Raw genomic sequence first — 19,379 nt, forward strand, 5'->3', positions numbered from 1 at the left:
AGAATAATATAGAAATACAATGTCATATACCTTTATTTATTGTAACGAAATTATCAAAAATAAAAAAACCAAGTTTATTTGTACCAACATCAGATAAATATGCTGAGAATGCAATACAAAAAATGAGAGAAGGAAATATTTTGTATTATAAAGTTATATCATCTCCTTATTTTTTTCACAGAATTCAAATTTGTTTATACAACTGTATACCAAAATTTCTTTTTGATTCTATTTCTCTTTTAACTCTTAAAATTGTTAGACAAAAAGCATTAAAAAAAATGAAAAAAAATGAATAATTTTCAAATTAAATAGATAAATGTGATAAAGAAAACTTTATTTTTAAAAATAATTTAATAAAATTATTTAACTTTAGTAATATTTTATGCCTTTTTTTTTATTTTTTTTTTTCCTTTCTAATAAATTATTTTCTTTTTATGAAAAATAAAAAGTCTATCTATAAAAGTTAAGTATAACAAAAAAAAAAAAAAAAAAAAATTAACACTTTTGTTAGTGTATATATGTATATATTAACACACTTTTAAATCTTTAATTATAATTTTAGCAAAGAAAAGAAGATGTTGTAACAATTATATATAGATTTAAAAAGCAAACTATATTTTTTTTTTTAATTTTACATATTATTTATTATGTAAAAAAAAAAAAAAAAAATTCAATGATAGAATATATAAGAAAAATGATAAGGTTAATTATTACATTTATTATTTCAAAAGTATTATTAATATACAATTAAAAATACATTAATAGTATCTCATTTTCACTTATTATTTATCAATTCAAAATGAAATTTTATAATTATGTTATTTTCTTTTAATTTTTTTCTCTTTAAAAGTTTTTCATTAATAAAACGATTAAGTTTTTCCATTAAAGACTTCGAATAAATTAAAATTGAATCAATTTTTTTTTTTTAACTTAAAAAAATACCTTATTAAAACATATTAAATATATAAATTATTGTTAATTAAATATTATTATAAAAAAAAAAAAAAAAAACGAATTTATACATTAAATTTTATGTTTTAATTTTTATATTTATGTTGTCTGTATATTTTTGTTTTTTCTTTTTTAGTATTTTTTTTTTTTTTTTTTTTTTTTTTTTTTCATTTATTTTCATATATTTTCATATATTTTCATATATTTTTTTATATTTTTTTGTATTTTACTTCATTTTATTTTTAATATATAATTTTTTATTATAATTTATTTCTATTTTTTTTTTAACATAGGACTTTATTATTTCTTAGTTTTTAACCTGTTATTTTTTTATGACTAATTTTTTTTTTTTTAAATTTTACATTTTTGTAACTTTTTTATTATTATTAAATCATTTTAATTTTTTTTTTTTTTAAAGTTCAAAAATGAACATTAATGAAGTAAAATATAAAAGTTTCAAATTTTAAAAATGAAAATAATTTATCCTTATTATTTTATATTTTTTTTTTTTATAATTTTATGTGTAATAGATAAAGTATCATCAAAAGCAAGATCGAATAATTATCAAAATAAAGAAAAAAAAGATGATAATAAAAATCATGTAAATTCTTTGAATAATTTAAATAATTATGATAATTATGAAAATGAAGATATATTAAATATAAAAAATAAAAAAAGAAAAGGAAAGAGTAAAAGTATAGAAGATAATTTAAGTGAATTTATTAATGAAACAAAAGATAATTCAGAAGATAGTTTTAATGAAGAATATAACAAATTAGAAAAAGAATTTCAATATAATTTAAATGAAAATGAAAGTAAATCAAATTTTGAAGAAAATAATTTAAATGAAGAATATGATAAAATGAAACCAAATATGGAAGATTTTCATTACAATGATAATGATGAAGATATGGATGAGGAGGATTTAACAAACATATGGAATAAAAATATGCAAAATTTTGAACCATCTACTTCATTAACTTTTGAAATAGCTAGTAATTCAGAAGAATATTTATTTGAAGAAATAAATATGGAAAATACCTATTTTAGAGGAGTTTTTTATTCTAATAATGAATCTGATGATAATATTATCGAATTTTTTATATCGGATCCTGATGGTAATGTTGTATATAAAAAAGAAGCTAGCGAAGGAATTTTTTTTTTTTATACAAAAAAAATTGGCATATATACTATAACACTAAAAAATAGTAAGTGGGTGGGAAAAAAGTTAACAACTGTTGCATTAGGTTTAGGTGAAAACCCATCTTTAAGTTCTGATCATGTAAAAGATTTTACAAATTATATACAAGAAATTGTACATAGAACAAAAAAATTAAAAAATGAAATAAAATATTTGTCATCTAAACATATGATACATATAGAAAAAATGAAGAGAATTACAAATAAAGCTTTTATTTATTGTTTTATTAAATTATTTGTACTTATTTTTTTGTCTCTTTTTACCATTTATTATATTAAAAATTTAGTATCTAATAAGCGAGTTCTTTAAAATGAAGAATTATTTATAAAAACCATTAAAAAAATTATTATTGTTAATATAATTTTTTATATATAGATAAATATCAAATTATTAACAGATTTATTTATATTTATTTTTTTATTGATATATTTTGAAAAATAATTTTATATCATTAATTTACACAAGTTATTAAAACTATTTTTTAATTTTAAAAATACACATAATATATATATACATGTATTGTTTTTTTTTCTTTTTTTTTTTTTCTTTATATTTCAATATTTAAGTTTCTATAAATATATTAGTTAAAAAAAAAAAAAAAGAAAATACAGTAAATATATTATTAACACAACAGTAAAATTTTTTTATTAATTTTTAATTTAAAGCAAAAATTAAAAAAAATTTTAGTTTCATATATATATATATATATATTCCTTTTTTTTTTTACGTCTTTTTATTTTTCTTTTTATATAATTCATATTTATATTATTTTTTGTTAAAATTTTGGAGTTTTCATATAATATTATAATGTATATTTCTCTTTTTTTTCCACTACATATGTTTGTATATTAATTTTTTTTATAACTTTATTTAAAGAAACCAAAATTTCAAGAAAATTAATGATAGTTGCTTATTATTAAAATTTAGGACAATTCTAATGAATTATTGATATTTTGCATTTTAAAATTTAAAATATTACCTTTGATACATATATAATAGATATCAAAAAAAGAAAAACTATTTTTTTAACAGAACATTGTTGTTATTTATAAGATATGGTTTTAGTATTTCAGATTAATTTTATAAATTAAAAACATTTTTAAATAAACACATTACAATATCTTTTTAATTCTGATTTAAAAGTTATAACAATTTTTTTATAAGAAATAGTTCGTTCAGTTACATAAACTTCTAAATTATTTTAACAAAAAATTAAAAAAAAAAAAGAAAAAAAATATTAAAATATAAAAAGCAAAATTTGTAGAAAAACCAAATTATTTTATTTTTATTTTTATTATTATTTTTATTTTTATTTTATTTATTTATTTTTTTTTTTTTAAATGTAATTATTCTAAAAATAAAAATGTTGTCTAATGAATAAAAAATAAAAAATAAAAAAAAAAAAAAAAGAAAAAGAAAATATCATTAATTAAATAAATAAAAATTAAAAATTTAACAACAAAATTATTAAAGACTATTAACGTAATAGATAGTAGAAAAATTAAAAAAAAATTAATTTTAATAAAAATTAAAAAGTTATTAAAATAATATATCCAGAGCATATATATATCTATGGATATGTGTAGATAATAAGATACAAATTGTAATAAAAGAAAATAAAATAAAAAGGAAAAATAAACTCTTATTATTAAAAATTTTTTTTATTTTCATTTAAATATATTTTTTTTAATTATCTTTAAAATTTTTTTTTTTTAATAATTAAATTTTATATAACAATAATATAAAATGAAGATAAAAAAACAAAAAATATAAACAATTTGACAAAAAAAAAAAAAAAAAATATATATATATATATATATATTATATATTAGAATTACATAAATTTTTATTATTTTTTTTTTTTTCTTTTTGTTATTAAAATAAAAAAGCTAATCAAACTCAAAGAAAAAAACAAAATTAAAAAATTTTATAAAACGGTTTTCTTATTATTTTTTTCGTTCTGTTAATTCATTAATGTAATTTTTATTTTTTCCTTTGTATTTTAAATGTAACTAAAAATTAAAACTTCACCTTTCCATAAGGTGTTTTTTTTTCTTTTTTTTAAACTTTATAAAGATTATAAATTACTCCATTTATTAATTTCCAAAAAAAAAAAACCACAGTTTATAGTTAACTATATTAATTATATTTTCTCCTCTTAATTTTTTGCTGGTTTTCTTACTAAATTTACACTTCATAATATGTATACCCCTGAAAATTATTATCTTTTATTTTTGAAAAAATAGAGTCATTTAACAAAATTTTATTGATATATATGAATACAAAAATTTACAAAATTATAGAAAAAATAATATTTTTACAAGATTCTTCAATAAAATAGTTTTTTTTGTTAATATTTATTCATTTTTTCTTAATAATTATATGGTTAACTATTTTAATTATAGTGTACTGAATATATATATATATATATATTTATCTTGATTTTAATTAGATTTCCTTATTTTATTTTTTTTTTTTTTTTATAATTAAATGATATACTCTATATTAACATTTATATTGTCTATAAAAAAAGAAAAAATAATTCAACTTTGATTTTTCTTTTTTTTTTTTTTTTTGTTTTTTAAATCTTTAATTTTTTTTAATGTTTCTAGTGTATAATTTTGTGTTTCTTTTATATGTATTTTTTCTTTTAATTTATTAAAACAAAGTAAACTATTATTTTCTATTTCTATAAAATTGTTGTTTTTTCTATTTATATTATTTAAGTTATTACTTAAGTTGGTATCTTTTAAATCATTTTTATTAACAAGAAAAATATTATGATCTCCGTTTTCTTTAACTATATATTTGTTCATATCACTGTTTATCATAATTGTGTTATGAAAATCCCAATTATTTTTTTTTTCTTCTAAATTATTTTCATTAAATTTACTAAAAAATTCTTTTTCTTTTAGAACATTGTATTCTGAAAAATTATTTTTAATTACATTGTTATTAAAATTATTTGCATAATTTTTCTTCTTACCAATTTTTTGAGAACATTCAATAAAATGTTTAAAATTTGTTTTATCACAAAAAGGATTTTTTTTAATCTCCTTTTCTCTTGAACTCCAATTTTTTTTTTTATTAGTATTTATATATATATCATTTTTAATATTTTTACAGATCCCATTTAGAATTTCTTTCTTGTTCACATCTTTTTGAGTATCTTTAATGTAATTAATATTCAAACTGTTTTTTTTTTTTTTTGTTAGTTTGCTTTCTTCATTATTAGAATTTTCTCTACAACTTATTTTTTTAGTAGTATCACTCTCACTTAATACAATACTCTTTTCCTTTATAATACTACTATTAATTTCATCATTATCTGAACTTGATTTATTTTCAAAGGTTGATTCACCATTATTTTTTAATATCAACTTATCATTTATTTTATCTTCATATATATCTATTTTTCTATTATTTATATCATTAGATGATTGTATTTTATTTTCTCCTTTTTCTTTAATATAATTATCTATTTTCTTATCTCTTTTTATTTTATCTTTCGCTAATTTATCATTATTGTTTTTTACATCCTTTTTTATAATGTTATTGTTAACTTCATTTTTTTTTTGTTCTATATTATATGGTTCATTTCCTTTTTTATGCTTCTTTGTGTTGCAATTTTCTTGATTTAATGAATTATGTTCAATATTTATTGATTCAGTTTTATTATATAATTCATTTTTATGCAAAATATTATTATCATTATCAATTCTTTTTTTATTTTCATAAAACAAATTATAAAGAAATGTATTTATTTCATTCTTTATATTTGAATCAAGAGAAGACAAATGGAAGCAATTTGTTTTAATATTGAAAATTCCTCTCTTTTTACAAAAATTACATATACTTACTGGTTGCTGTAAAGGAGTATGGGTAAAATTTGAAATTTTTTTAGCATTTTTATAATAATAAGGTGATGTTTTCATAATTCTTATTAATTCTTTATATCTCATTATTTCATCTCTTGTTATTATTTTTATGCAGTAAAAATTATCATCCTCTTCTTTATCTTCGTTATTCATATCTTGAATATATTTTTCTTTTTTATCTATTATATCAAGTTTTGTGTGTGCATTTTCTTTTGGAATTTTATTTTTATTTATTTTTAATTCTTCCATAGTCTTTTTAGATAAATTTTCTTTTTCAAAAATTGTATCTCTTAAATTCTTTTTAAGATTTTTACCCGATACATATACTGTTTTAACATTAACCCTTGTAACAAAATTACATGGATTAATTAAAAAAATATTTTCTTCTTCATTCTTTTTGGAATTTATATTAATTGTTTCTACTTTTTGTGATGACTCGTTAATGTCATTTTTAAAAATTTTTTTTTTATCTTTATTTTGCTCTAATAAAATTCCTATATAATTATTTTTTGAATTATATATAAAGTTACTATATTTTTCTTTTTGTTTTGCTTTTTGAAAACTCCATATTTTTATGTTATTTTTAAAATTGTCTATTAAACTGTTTTTTTCTTGTTCTGTTTTTTTATCTTCATCCAAACTTAATTTATTTTTTGTTTCTTCATTAATTAAAATATTTGTTTTTGATAATTTGAAAAATTTTGTATTCATTTTTTCTTTATCTGATCTACTTTCCTCTGATAAAATAGAATCAATACTAAAAGTATTATTAGATGAAAAATCTTGTGAATGTTTCATATTTATATCATCATCGTTCTTAAAATTTGTTTCTATATTTTTATTAACATAAGGTTTTTCAATTATGCTTTCTTTTAAATTTTCTGAAATACAACTTAAATTTTTAGCTTTATTTTTAATTTTTTTATTAGGAATAAAAAGAACATCAAGAGCTTTAGCATGTATAACTGTCCTAATATCTCTTCTACATAAAAATTTTTCATGCCAAAATCTTTCCTTATCAACGCAAATTTTTAAAAATTTTACAAAAATCAGCTTCCCTTCAATTAATACTAAACCATAGCTATTCAAATTATCATTTATGTCATTACAATTATCATAATTCAAATTAACAATATTGCTACTATTTATGTTACTCGTGTCACTATAATTACATTTAATGTTACTATTTAAATTAATATCATCATAATTATTTTTATTGTTAATTTCACTTTGTATATGAAATGGGAATGTATATATTTCTCCTTTTATTTTTTCAAATAAAGCATCGATACAGTAATTTAGGTTTTGAATAGTGCACTTTAAAATTTCTTTCATATTTTTTAAAAAAATATTTGATTTTTCTTTTTCTTTTAATCCTTCCTGTTTTATCTGTTGATTTATTTTATAGGCATTTTTTCCCATAACTTCGTGTAAATTTCCTAAATCTTTAAAAGTGTCGTTATTACTAATGGATATCGAAGTTTTATTATATAAGTTATTACTATCAAAAAAATCTTTTTTCTCAAAATTTATATTTTTTAATTTTTTATCATTTTTTTCTGCATCATATTTTATTATGTGCCATTTACTAAGTTCAAATAACTTATAATTATTCTCATAATTCATAAAGTAATTTTTAAATTTAATAAATATATGCAAATGATAAAAATAATAATTAATAAAGAAACTCGCTCTTTTTAATTCGTATAAGTAAATTAACCATGTTGCGCTACTTACCTTACTAGCTAAATCTATATTGTGCTCATATTTTCTTTCAAAATTGTTAAAATTTTTAAAAGTAGGAATATTTTTTATATTCGGAATATTACTTAAATTGTTATACTTTACACCTAACTCATCTGAAACATAATTACTTATATTACTATTAAAATGAATATTAGGATTACTAAAAAAAATTGATTGATATACATTTTTATCTACTCTATTTAATTTAGGTATATTTATTCCACATAAATTATTATGCATCAAAGAAGAATTTAAATAAAAATCTCTTAAAAAAAAATCATTGTATAATTTATTTTGCATTTCATAATTATTATTAGTAGTAGTATTATCAGCAGTAACAGAAATATTTTTATTTATAATATGTTCCTTTTTTTTGTTAGAATTTTCATATTTATTATCTTTATTTTTTGTTAACATTTCTTCGTTTTCCTTTCCTAAATTGTTTTCTTCATTATTATTGAAATTCATAATATTGTTGTGAGATTTTAATAATTCATAATTACAATTCATGTAATTCATAAAACAATGAAAGTTATAATTTGGAGAATTTTTTGCATTCATATAATTAATATTTAAAAATGGATTATTGGGATAATATTTATGTAAATTAAAATTACTTGCATTGGAATAATAAGGAAACACATTATTTTTATTATAAATATTTGAGTTATCAAATGAATATTTTATATTGTTTGAAAAAATAGGATTATATGATTGATGATATGTAAAATTATTTCTTGAAATATGAATATTATTGCAATTCTTTTCAGAATATTCATTTTCATTTAAGCTATTTTTTCTTATTTTATCATTGTTAAAATAATCATTATTTGAATCACTAAAGTTTCTTACATTTATAGTGGAGATATCATTGTTTATTTTATTTTTATATGATTCATTATCGTTCACTATGTTTTTATCTGTATCACTATCGATTAATTTGTTTTTATTAATTTCTTTTTCATGTATAATTTTTATTTTTTCTACTTTTCTTTCTTCTATTTTACTTTCATAAGTGTAATTTTTATTTTCACAACTGTTACTGTTATCACTTACTCGGTTTTTATCAAAAGTATAATTCGTATCACAATCATTTACATTTTTCATTTGATTAAGGCTACTTAAAGTATTATATTCATTATTTTTTTTAGAATTTTTAATTTCTGAATATATATTATTTTGGAAATCATTGTTTTCATCGCATTTTTTTTCGTAAATATAATTATTATTATTATTTTCCACTAATTTATAATTAGCAATATTTTTATTTACTGAATTGTAGTTCATATAAATATTTTTATATGTTTTTGTTCTATTAATATATGTGTCATAATTAAAACTATAGATTGGATCATATAGAGTTAATAATTCATCCCACACTCCTCCATGACAAACTGATGATAAAATTTTCTTGTTAATTTCATTTACATCTTTTTTATAACATTTGTTATCATCAATAATGTTTATTGTTTTCATTAACTTTTTTCTAGAATTTAATTCATTAAAAAATATCATCAAAGAATAAAATAAAGGGGATATATTCATTATATAATTTTCGCTCATATCTCTTCTTCTCTCATTATCATTAGTGCCATCATCATGTGTTTGATTTTCATCTAAATCATTATACGTTTTACTATTATTTAATTTTTTTTCATATATATAATCTTCTATATCATAAAAAGTATGCCACTCTTTAATTTTATTTTTATTTAAAAAATAATCACTTTTATCTTTTAAATCAATAAAATTCATATATTTTGACAATATTTTGCTGTTTTTATACATTTTTCTTAAAATGTTTTTTTCTTTTTTTTTTTTTCTTTTAATAATTGAACAATCGGATAATGATGAACAATAAACGGAAATTTTTTCTTCATATATATTATCCAAATTTTTGTTATGAAATTCAACAAAGTGTTTTAAACAGTTTTTTTCATTTAGTTCATCATATTCATTTTTTGAAAATATTCTATTTATATAGTCATAAGAAATTTTAAAAAAATCATTAAAGAATAAATTTACATCTTCCTTTGTTTTAAATTTATTATTAACTCCCTCATATGAAAAATAATTATTATTAAAATTAAATGATTCTCCTATTAAACTTGGACTAACAACATAGGAACAATTAGAATCAGATAGATTACATGAATTACCATATAAATCATTTTCATTATATACGAAATTCGTATTATTTTCATAATTCTTACTATTTAATAAATTTATATTATTATGATCATCTAGAATATTATTTTCATAATGATTTATATTATCCTTTCTGCTATCATTTTCAACATCAACGTAATTTAATTTTTCTAAGCTATTACTAATTGAATTATGAGTGCTTTCTTTTTCTTTTAATTTTTTATTTATATTTGTATGTTCTTCATAATTATTCTTAGAATCTTCTTCATTTTTATGTAGTAGTTGTGAATTAATAAATTCTTTGTCATCATTGATACTGCAGTAATTTTTTGATTCATTATTATTATTATTATTATTATTATTATTATTATTATTATTATTATTATTATTATTATTATTATTATAATTATTATTATTATTAGAGTTGGAGTGTTTAAAAAAATTATTTTCTTTTTTATCACAAGTTATATTTTTTATAATGCAATTTGATGCAGTTCTAATTGAATTTGCTCCATTTTGACGTAAATGAGAATTGTCATCATCACAACTGCTATTCATATTTTCTTCATGAATTAATTTATATGGAAATTGTTCTCTGTTATAATTATTAAAATTCTGCATATGAGAATTATTAAAATAATCTAAATTAATATTATTACCTAACTTTTCTCTATTTATATTATTAATATAATTTAAATTAAAATTATAAGGGTATTCAATTGGAATATTTTGATAATATGTATTACAATTTAAGTTATTAAAATAATTAAAATTTTTATGAGTTAATTCTACATTATTATCCTCTTCTCGAGGATAATTTAAACAATTATTAGTGAATCTATTTACATCATTTTTCATTAGAGAAAAATAATGAAAATTATTATTTAAAATTTGATTTACTTTTAGATTATGTAAAAATAATTCATATTCAGAATAATTATTCTTTTTTAACTCATCAAAATAGGGTCCATATTTTTTTAAATCATTTAAAAATAAAGCTCTTTTATTTAAAAACCAATTTTCATAAAATAAATTATTTGTATTATCATTACAAATATTAATATATGGAATATTACTATTATAAAAATTAATAAATGAATAATTATTCATATTATTTATATCATTTCTATTCTTTGAAATTTTACAATAGTGTACTGATAACATCATCCATAAAATAGTAGGTAATCCCCCTTGTTTCATAGATGGTAATGTTCTAACTTTTAATAAAAACTTTAACATTCTCATAACATTTTTTAAATTAGGAAAATTTTCTAATATACTTAAAAAAAATTCAGTATGTTTTAAAGAATTATTTGTATTAACTGATACATCACAAACAATTTTATTTTTTTTCAAAGTTAATATAGGAACCCTAGCTGAATCAACTAATTGTAGTTCTACATTTTTAAAAAAAGAAAATTCTTCAACATGATCATTTTTATTGCTAATATTATCATCATCAACCACAGCATTATTACTACTTTCTTTTATTTGATTAATATAATTGTAAATGTTATGTAAAATATATTTTGGATTGTATAAATTGGTTTGAATAACTATATCTAAATCACTTGTTTTTGAATCAACTCCATATGCTGATGAACCAACGGTATAAATATTTGTATTATTATTAAATAAATGTTTGATTAGTTTTGATAATAGTAAAAAAATGTTCTGTTTTGTTAATTTTATATCTTTAGATGGTTTTACTTTTTTTAATAAATCCATTAATTTTCTTTCCGTTTTATAAAATAATAAAAAAATATCCTTTTTATATATATTTACATCATTTTTCTTTTTCTCCATTTCATTTTCATTTATATCTGTAGTTCCATTTAATATATTGTAATTCCCAATAAAATTTATAATAGTAGAATTTATATTTTCTTTATTAAATATATTTAAGGATACACTTCTTCTTTTTTTGTGAAATGAAGAGCTTCTCTTTAAATTGTTTTCATAATATCTTGAACTGATACAACTGATGTTTCTTATTTTTTTGAATACGTTTTCTTTTATATTTAAAATTTGCTTTTCTTCAAGACATTTCATTTTTTTTTTATCATTCATTCTCTTGTTATTTTCATAGCAATTTTTATCTTTTTCATCTCTTACATTTTCTTCTAAATAATTCTCATCTTTTATATCATTAAAATTATATTTTCTATTATTTTTATTAATATTATTTTCACAATTTTCTTTCTCTATATTATCATTTAACATTTTTTTTGTAAATACCTTATTATAATCAATTGGCATATTTAAACTTTTATCTATAACTGTTTTTTCGTATATAAGATTATTTTGTTTTAAAGAATCATTTTCATTAATATTACTTTTTAAATTGTTATTATCTTTTTTATAATTATCATTTTGTTTATCATCATTTATATTATATGTATTATTTTTTTTAATGAAAATATTTTCATCCTCATAACAGCTACTTATATTCTTTATATTATCATAACTTTTGTTTCTAATGTTTTCATTTTTTTTTTTATTAATATTATTAATATTATTCATATCATTCTTATTTTCATTATCATTACTTTTATTTCTTATTTTATTTTTATCAAATCTTTTTTTTAATATTTTATTTTTTCTTATAAATCTGGATTGACTGCTAAAATTTCTAAGATTCTTTTTTTCATTATCTAAATATTTTTTTGATTTAGTTTCCAAATCGACACTTCTTATTCTTCTATAATTTTTTATATTGTTACTTTTATTAATGTTATTCTCATTATTCATTTCATTATAATTATTTATATAATTATTTATATTTTTTGTTATGTTATCTTTATCTACATTATCACAAAAAATATTTTTATTATAAATATCAAAAGGAATATTATCAGAACCCACATTTTTATAATATAAATATTCTTGAAGTAATAATTCATTTTCTTTAATATTTGCATCACTCTTTGATGAATCAGGATGATATAAATTATATTTTGAATGTTTTTTATTAAAATTATTTGTATTTAAAATTCTGTTACAATTATGTGGATAAATATTTGAATAACCTGATGGTAACATACCATATGGAATAGCATAAGGATAATAATTATGATAATTATAAAAAGACAAACTATTATTTAGAAATTGTTTATAATTAAAATAAGACAAACAACTGTTATACATTTCTTTATTCATATTAGGAAAACCAGTCAACATATTATTGTTAAGTATATTATTATCGAAATTATACATTCTCTGTTTGTATGATTCGTCAAACTTAAATTTACTTTTTTTATTTTGAGAATATTCTAAAAAATTTTCACTATATTCAGGAAAAATATTATTGGGTATATTTGATTGATTTATTTTATTATTAAAATTAAAATTCTTATAAAAAAATAAATGATCGTTATATTTGAAGTTTTTATTAAATGAGTTCCCTAAAAAATTACACTTTGTGAAAAATTCGTAATTATTAAAAATAAATTCCTTATCTAAATCATCTCTGTTATTATAATTATTAATGGGATAATTAAATTCCTTATTATAATAATTATGCATAGTAGAAATATATGGATTTTTATCATTCTTGTTATTTTTGAGAAAATTTAATTTATTATTATTATAAAAATTTTCTTCTTTTATATTACCACTTTTTTTATTACAATTAATAAAATCATTATTTTCATTTATACCTTTATTTAAATATTTATTGTATTTATTATTATTATCTAACGTTCTACTTACGTTATGAAAATTAGAGTCAATACACTTTTTGTGAATTATGCTTTTTATTTCATTATTTTTTATACTATTATTATTTACTTTATGATTTTCTTCATTATTTTCTTTATCACCTTTGTTATTATTATTATCATTATTATTATGAGTATTTGTATTTCTTTCAATGTCGTCATTATTATCATTGTGCTTTATAAAATTTTTTATGTTACCCTTTAAATTCGGAAGAGAATTTCTAATATAATTATTTCTTTCATAGTGATAATCACTCATTTTATCATTATACATATTACTTTCTTTATCTATGGAGTATTTATTTTTTTTATTATTCATATAATATAAGCTGTTAAGATAATTTGTGTAGTTAATATATAAAAGACTATTTTCGTAATTATTTTTTAATTCATTCATATAATTTGCATTGTATAAATTATTATTCTTAAATAGATTCTGCATATTATTATAATGCATAGTGATATAAAAATTTTTATTAAGTAAATTATTATTTATTTTACTGTTTAAATATTCTAAATGTAATTTATTTGTATTAAAAATATTATTCATATAGTTATTGCAAAAAAAGTCATAATTTTTTATATATGTATTTCCTTCTTTAACGTTTGGATTAAAATCAGACGGATTAAAATATCTTCTATGGATATAAGAACTGTTAATAGAATCTTCATTATTTTCATTAATACTCAAATCATTTTCATTAAAATCATCTTTATTTAAGTAATTTTCACTTAAATCATATTTTTTTAAAGTATTAACATGACTTAATCTATCTAATAATTTAGACTTTTTAATTTTAAAATTAACTTCACTCAAGAATCTATATTTATTATGATAATTTTCATGGTATCTATTATCATCATATAAGAAACCATTTTTAAGGTTGTATAGATTAGTTTCATCTAAATAATTATTATTCATATAATAGAAAGAATTGTTTATTGAAAGTCTGTTTGCCAATAGATTATTGAACTTATTAAATTGATTCAAATTATTTATTAATTTTTTGTCTTCTATATTTTCTTTACTAATGTTATTATCAATTTTTGAATTAATAGGAAAATAATTTTTATTTTTATAAGAATAATTAAAAACGTTTTTGTCAATATTAGAGTTACTAATTTTTATTATATTATCTAAATTATTATTTTTTTTTTCTTGTTTATTTTCTTTAATATTTTGTACTGAATTATTAATATTTTCAAATTTATCTGTAAAACTATAAGTTGAATCTATATTAATTGAATTCTTTTTTTTATATTTTTTTCCATCATTCTTATTCTTCATAGATGCTACTTTATTTTTGCTTATATATATATTACTCTTATTATAATTATTGTTATATTTATTAGTAGTAATATTATAACCTGTCGAAATATTGTCATTATTAGAATTCTTTTTCTTTTTTTTTTTTTTTCTTAGATTAATATTATTTGATGAATTATCCTTTAAATAAAAAGAATTTTCTGAACAAGGTGACTTAATTTTCATACTAGATGAATTATTTGATTTATTTAAAATTCTTTTTTCTTGATAGGAATAATTTGAGTATACATTACTATTTGACTTGGAACTACGAATAGATGAATTTTCAATCAATTGGTTTAGATATTTTGAATTGTTAACATTAAAATCATGATTATTAATAATATTATTTTTCAAATCCTTTTTTTTTATCAAATCAATATTTCTACATTTAATATTCATACTATTATTTACTTTTTTATTTTTATCATTTAATGGAAATAAATTATCTCTATCATTATCTACATCTTCAGTTGAACAATAATTATTTATATTTTTATTACACTTTGTTAATTTAAGTTTATCTAAATGTTCATTATTACTATAACCCATTTTACAATGATATTTATTTTTGTTGAAGGAATTTGATTCATCACACATAGAACTGCTATCATTATTATCATTACAATCTTTTGGACACTTATCCTTTTGTGATAATGTAAGAGTGATTGAATTTGTAGAATTATTAAATTCATATTTTTTTAATGTTTTATTTGCATTGTTAAATTTATTGTCACTATTATTTACTTTCATTTTACTCTTTTTAATTGTATCAAAATTTCTTTTTAATTTTTCTTGATCACTTATAGTATCAGTATTATCATTTCTATCTTTATTATTATCATTATTATAATTATCATCATTATCATCATTATTATCATCATCATTATCATCATTATTATCATCATTATTATCATCATTATCATCATCATTATTATTATTATTATTATTACCAGAATTGGTAGAATTATTATGATTATTATTACTGCTATTATTATTATGATTATTATTATTACCAGAAGTGGTAGAATTATTATGATTATTATTACTTCTATTATTATTATTACCAGAAGTGGTAGAATTATTATTACTATTATTACTTATCTTATTATTATTATTACCAGAAGTGGTAGAATTATTATTACTATTATTACTTATCTTATTACTTATTTTATTATTATTATTATTATTGTGAATATTATGATTACTATAATTTTGATTATTATGGTTATTAAGATTAATGTTAGGATAAGTATTAATATTACTATTGTCTTCATTATAGTTATTAGAGTTATAGTTACAAAACATTTTTTTTATATTATTATTTAAATAATATTGATAATTTATATATGGTAATGCATATAAAGGAACATTGGGAAAAACACCACTATTTAAATCTGTATATGCATAATTAGATGTATTAGAATATGTCATTAATAAATTATTTGATGGAATAAATTTATTAGAATATTCATTATCATTATAAAAATAAAGATAATCATTACATTTGGATGAATTTATAATTTCACCATTAATATTTTCACAGTTATAATTATTATTAATATCACAATTTTGTTGAAATTTTTTATTCCTTTTATTAATGATAAAATGATTCCTATTATTATTATATGGATAATTTTTTGAATTAAAGAAATTTTTAAAATTAGTTTTATCATTTATTTGGATATTATTTATATTACTATTATTATCATAGGAATATAAATTATAATTTATATATTTATTATACATGTTATTCTGATCAACATAATTTTCAATGGAATAATAATTATCACTATCACCATTATTTTTTTTATGTAAAGTATTGCCTTTGTATAAACAATTTTCATTTATTTTTTGTATATCAATATTACTCTTATTAATATTTGATTCATTTACTTGATAAAACTTTATTTTATCTTTTATACATTTTTTGTTATTCTTATTAGTCACTTTTTGAAAATGATCTGCTACATAAAATGATGTGTTAGAAATTGTCTTTTTTTCTATATCTGACACTAAATTACTTTTTGTTTGTTCATCATAATTTATCATACTAGTTTCATTACTAATTATTTTATTTTTCTCTTCCTTTTTTTTATACATATCTTCTAATTTAAAATCGTTATTTTTATATTCATATTTATTTAAAGCTAAAAGGTTACCCATTTTACCTAAAATATTATTATTTGTTTGACCATTATTAATATTTGTCCCCCTTTTTTTTTTTTTTTTTTTTTTTTTTTTTTTTAAAAAGTTTTTAATATCAATGGTTAAAGGTTGTTTAAAGTATGTTGCATTAGCAAAATTTTTTTCTACTATATTTTCACTTTTTATCTTATATTCTGAAAAATTATGAATATTTTTTTTTTCACTAATATAATCAGAATAATAATTAGAATCAATAATATTAGAAGCACTTGCAGTTTTATCATCTAAATTATTATCTCCATACATTAAATTAACATCGACTAATTTCTCCCTTTTTGCTAAGATGTTCATTTCTTTCCTAAATTTATTAACTAACGATATTTCATTTCTTTCTTTTCTATTCTCTAATTTATTTTTACTAATATCTTGTTTTATATGATAAAAATTTTCATATGTATTATCTCCATTTTTTTCCTTAGAATATTTTTTTTTTTTTTTTTTATTTTCTCTTTTTAATTCAAGATTGTTAAATTTGTTAAAATGATTTAAATTATATAAAATTTTATTAATTTGATTCATTTTCTTTTTATATGTAATTGATTTTAATTTATTTTTATTTTTTGCATCTGATGGATGAGTATTTATAATTACATTGTTATCATCTTTGTCTGACTTGATGGGACCATAATATTTTTCATTTATCATGGTGTATTTTAATCTTTTTTTTTTTTTATAATATATTTTATCTGATAATTTATTTTTTTTACAAATATAAATTTTACTATCACTAGCATATCCCTTTCCGATATTATTGGGGTTAACTATATTATCATTATTAATATGCATGTAATTAACATTATTTGTAATACTATTTAATTTTATATCGTTATTTAGAATTTTCGTTTTTTTTTGACTTTTAGTTCTATTTATGTTATTGTTTTTTATTAACATTTTTTTTAATAAATGCTCATATTCATAGATTGAAATTTTTTTATCTAAACTGTTAAAGCACTTTAAAATATTAGATATTCTAGATTTATTAAAATAATCTTCTTCATTATCATTATTTTTTTTATTATATTTGTCCTTATTCATATCACAAAATTCTAATTTTTTTTTTGTATTTTCCATTATAATATTAATTTCTCTGTTATTATTTAAATTATTATTTGTTAATAATATTTTATTTATCTTATTACTCAAACTCCTTTTTTTATTTATATATTTTCTTCCTTTTAAAGAAGATATATTTTCATTTTCATTAATTTCAGGTAAATATATATATTTACAGTTACTCATATTTTTTTTTTAATTTTTATTTTTTTCTTTTTTTTTTTTTTATTTTTAATTTTATAAAAATAATATTTTTATAAAAATTCTAATATAATTTCATTCTATTTTTGTTGTGATTTTATATCCTTTGTGATGAGATATTTTCTTTTTAACTTGAAAAGCATTTTTACAAATAAAAGTTATCTTTTTCTATTATATATTTTACTTTTTTTTAGTATCTTAAGTTTTTTTTTTTTTTTTTTTTTTTTTGAATTAATTTTTTTTTTTAATTTCATTATATCCTTTTAAAAATTCTTTTATAATCATATTAAATAAAATTAGTATTCCATATATTATTTTTTTTTGTATTTACATTTGATTATTATTATTTATATTATACTTCATATATATATATATATATATATATAATAAAAACATAAAATGCTACAATAATATTTTAATAAGAATAAAAAATATATATATTTGTTTTTCAAAAAAAAAAAAAAAAAAAAAAATTCAGAAAAATTTCTTTTTATACAATCATTTAAAAAAAAAAACTCGACAATATAATGATGTTTATACGAATAATATTTTGCCTTCTAAATTTATGAAAATAAAAAGATACATGATATTAATTTAGTTTATATATTTAAAAATGAAATATATGCATAAGAAAAAAAAAAAAAATTTGTAGAATAAAATAAAAATCACTGTATCAACTAATAAAATAGATTATGCATTTTCTATATTTCAATTAAATATATATTTATAAATGTAGTACAGTGAGATAAGAAATAAAATACTTCAAAATTTTATGAGTTTAAATGATGCTATATTAATTTTACTTTTTACGAAAATACTTTTTCCGTGTGTGCATGAATTATGTTTCACTAATTTTTCTATTAAAAAATGAAAGATAAAAAAAAATAATAAAAAAAAAAATAGAAATTTTTGTTATTAGATCTTCTTTTTTTTTTTTTTTTTTTTTTTTTAAATAAAAAAAAAATTAT

At 16.8% G+C, this 19,379-nt stretch overlaps 3 protein-coding genes across 3 annotated transcripts in view; 2 read left to right on the plus strand and 1 right to left on the minus strand.

Annotated features, from left to right (window-relative positions):
* Positions 1-296, plus strand: part of PGAL8A_00192100 (steroid dehydrogenase, putative) — a gene marked incomplete at both ends in the record, with an annotated part of 2,459 nt that extends 2,163 nt beyond the window's left edge. The window contains one exon of the mRNA XM_028670602.1: positions 3-296. Within this exon, the coding sequence (XP_028527338.1) occupies positions 3-296 (294 nt within the window). The remainder of the gene's footprint in view (positions 1-2) is intronic.
* Positions 297-1,420: 1,124 nt separating this feature from the next.
* Positions 1,421-2,461, plus strand: PGAL8A_00192200 (transmembrane emp24 domain-containing protein, putative; the record flags this gene model as incomplete). Its single annotated transcript, XM_028670603.1, has 1 exon — positions 1,421-2,461. One exon carries the CDS (start codon positions 1,421-1,423, stop codon positions 2,459-2,461), a length of 1,041 nt encoding a protein of 346 aa, XP_028527339.1.
* Positions 2,462-4,695: 2,234 nt separating this feature from the next.
* On the minus strand, positions 4,696-18,396 carry PGAL8A_00192300 (erythrocyte membrane-associated antigen, putative; the record flags this gene model as incomplete). The annotated part of the gene is made up of 1 exon (XM_028670604.1): positions 4,696-18,396. The coding sequence occupies one exon, from the start codon at positions 18,394-18,396 to the stop codon at positions 4,696-4,698; it is 13,701 nt and encodes a 4,566-aa protein (XP_028527340.1).
* Positions 18,397-19,379: the final 983 nt, after the last annotated feature.

The sequence above is a fragment of the Plasmodium gallinaceum genome, assembly GCF_900005855.1.
Source record: "Plasmodium gallinaceum strain 8A genome assembly, contig: PGAL8A_v1_74, whole genome shotgun sequence".
NCBI classification, from domain to species: domain Eukaryota; phylum Apicomplexa; class Aconoidasida; order Haemosporida; family Plasmodiidae; genus Plasmodium; species Plasmodium gallinaceum.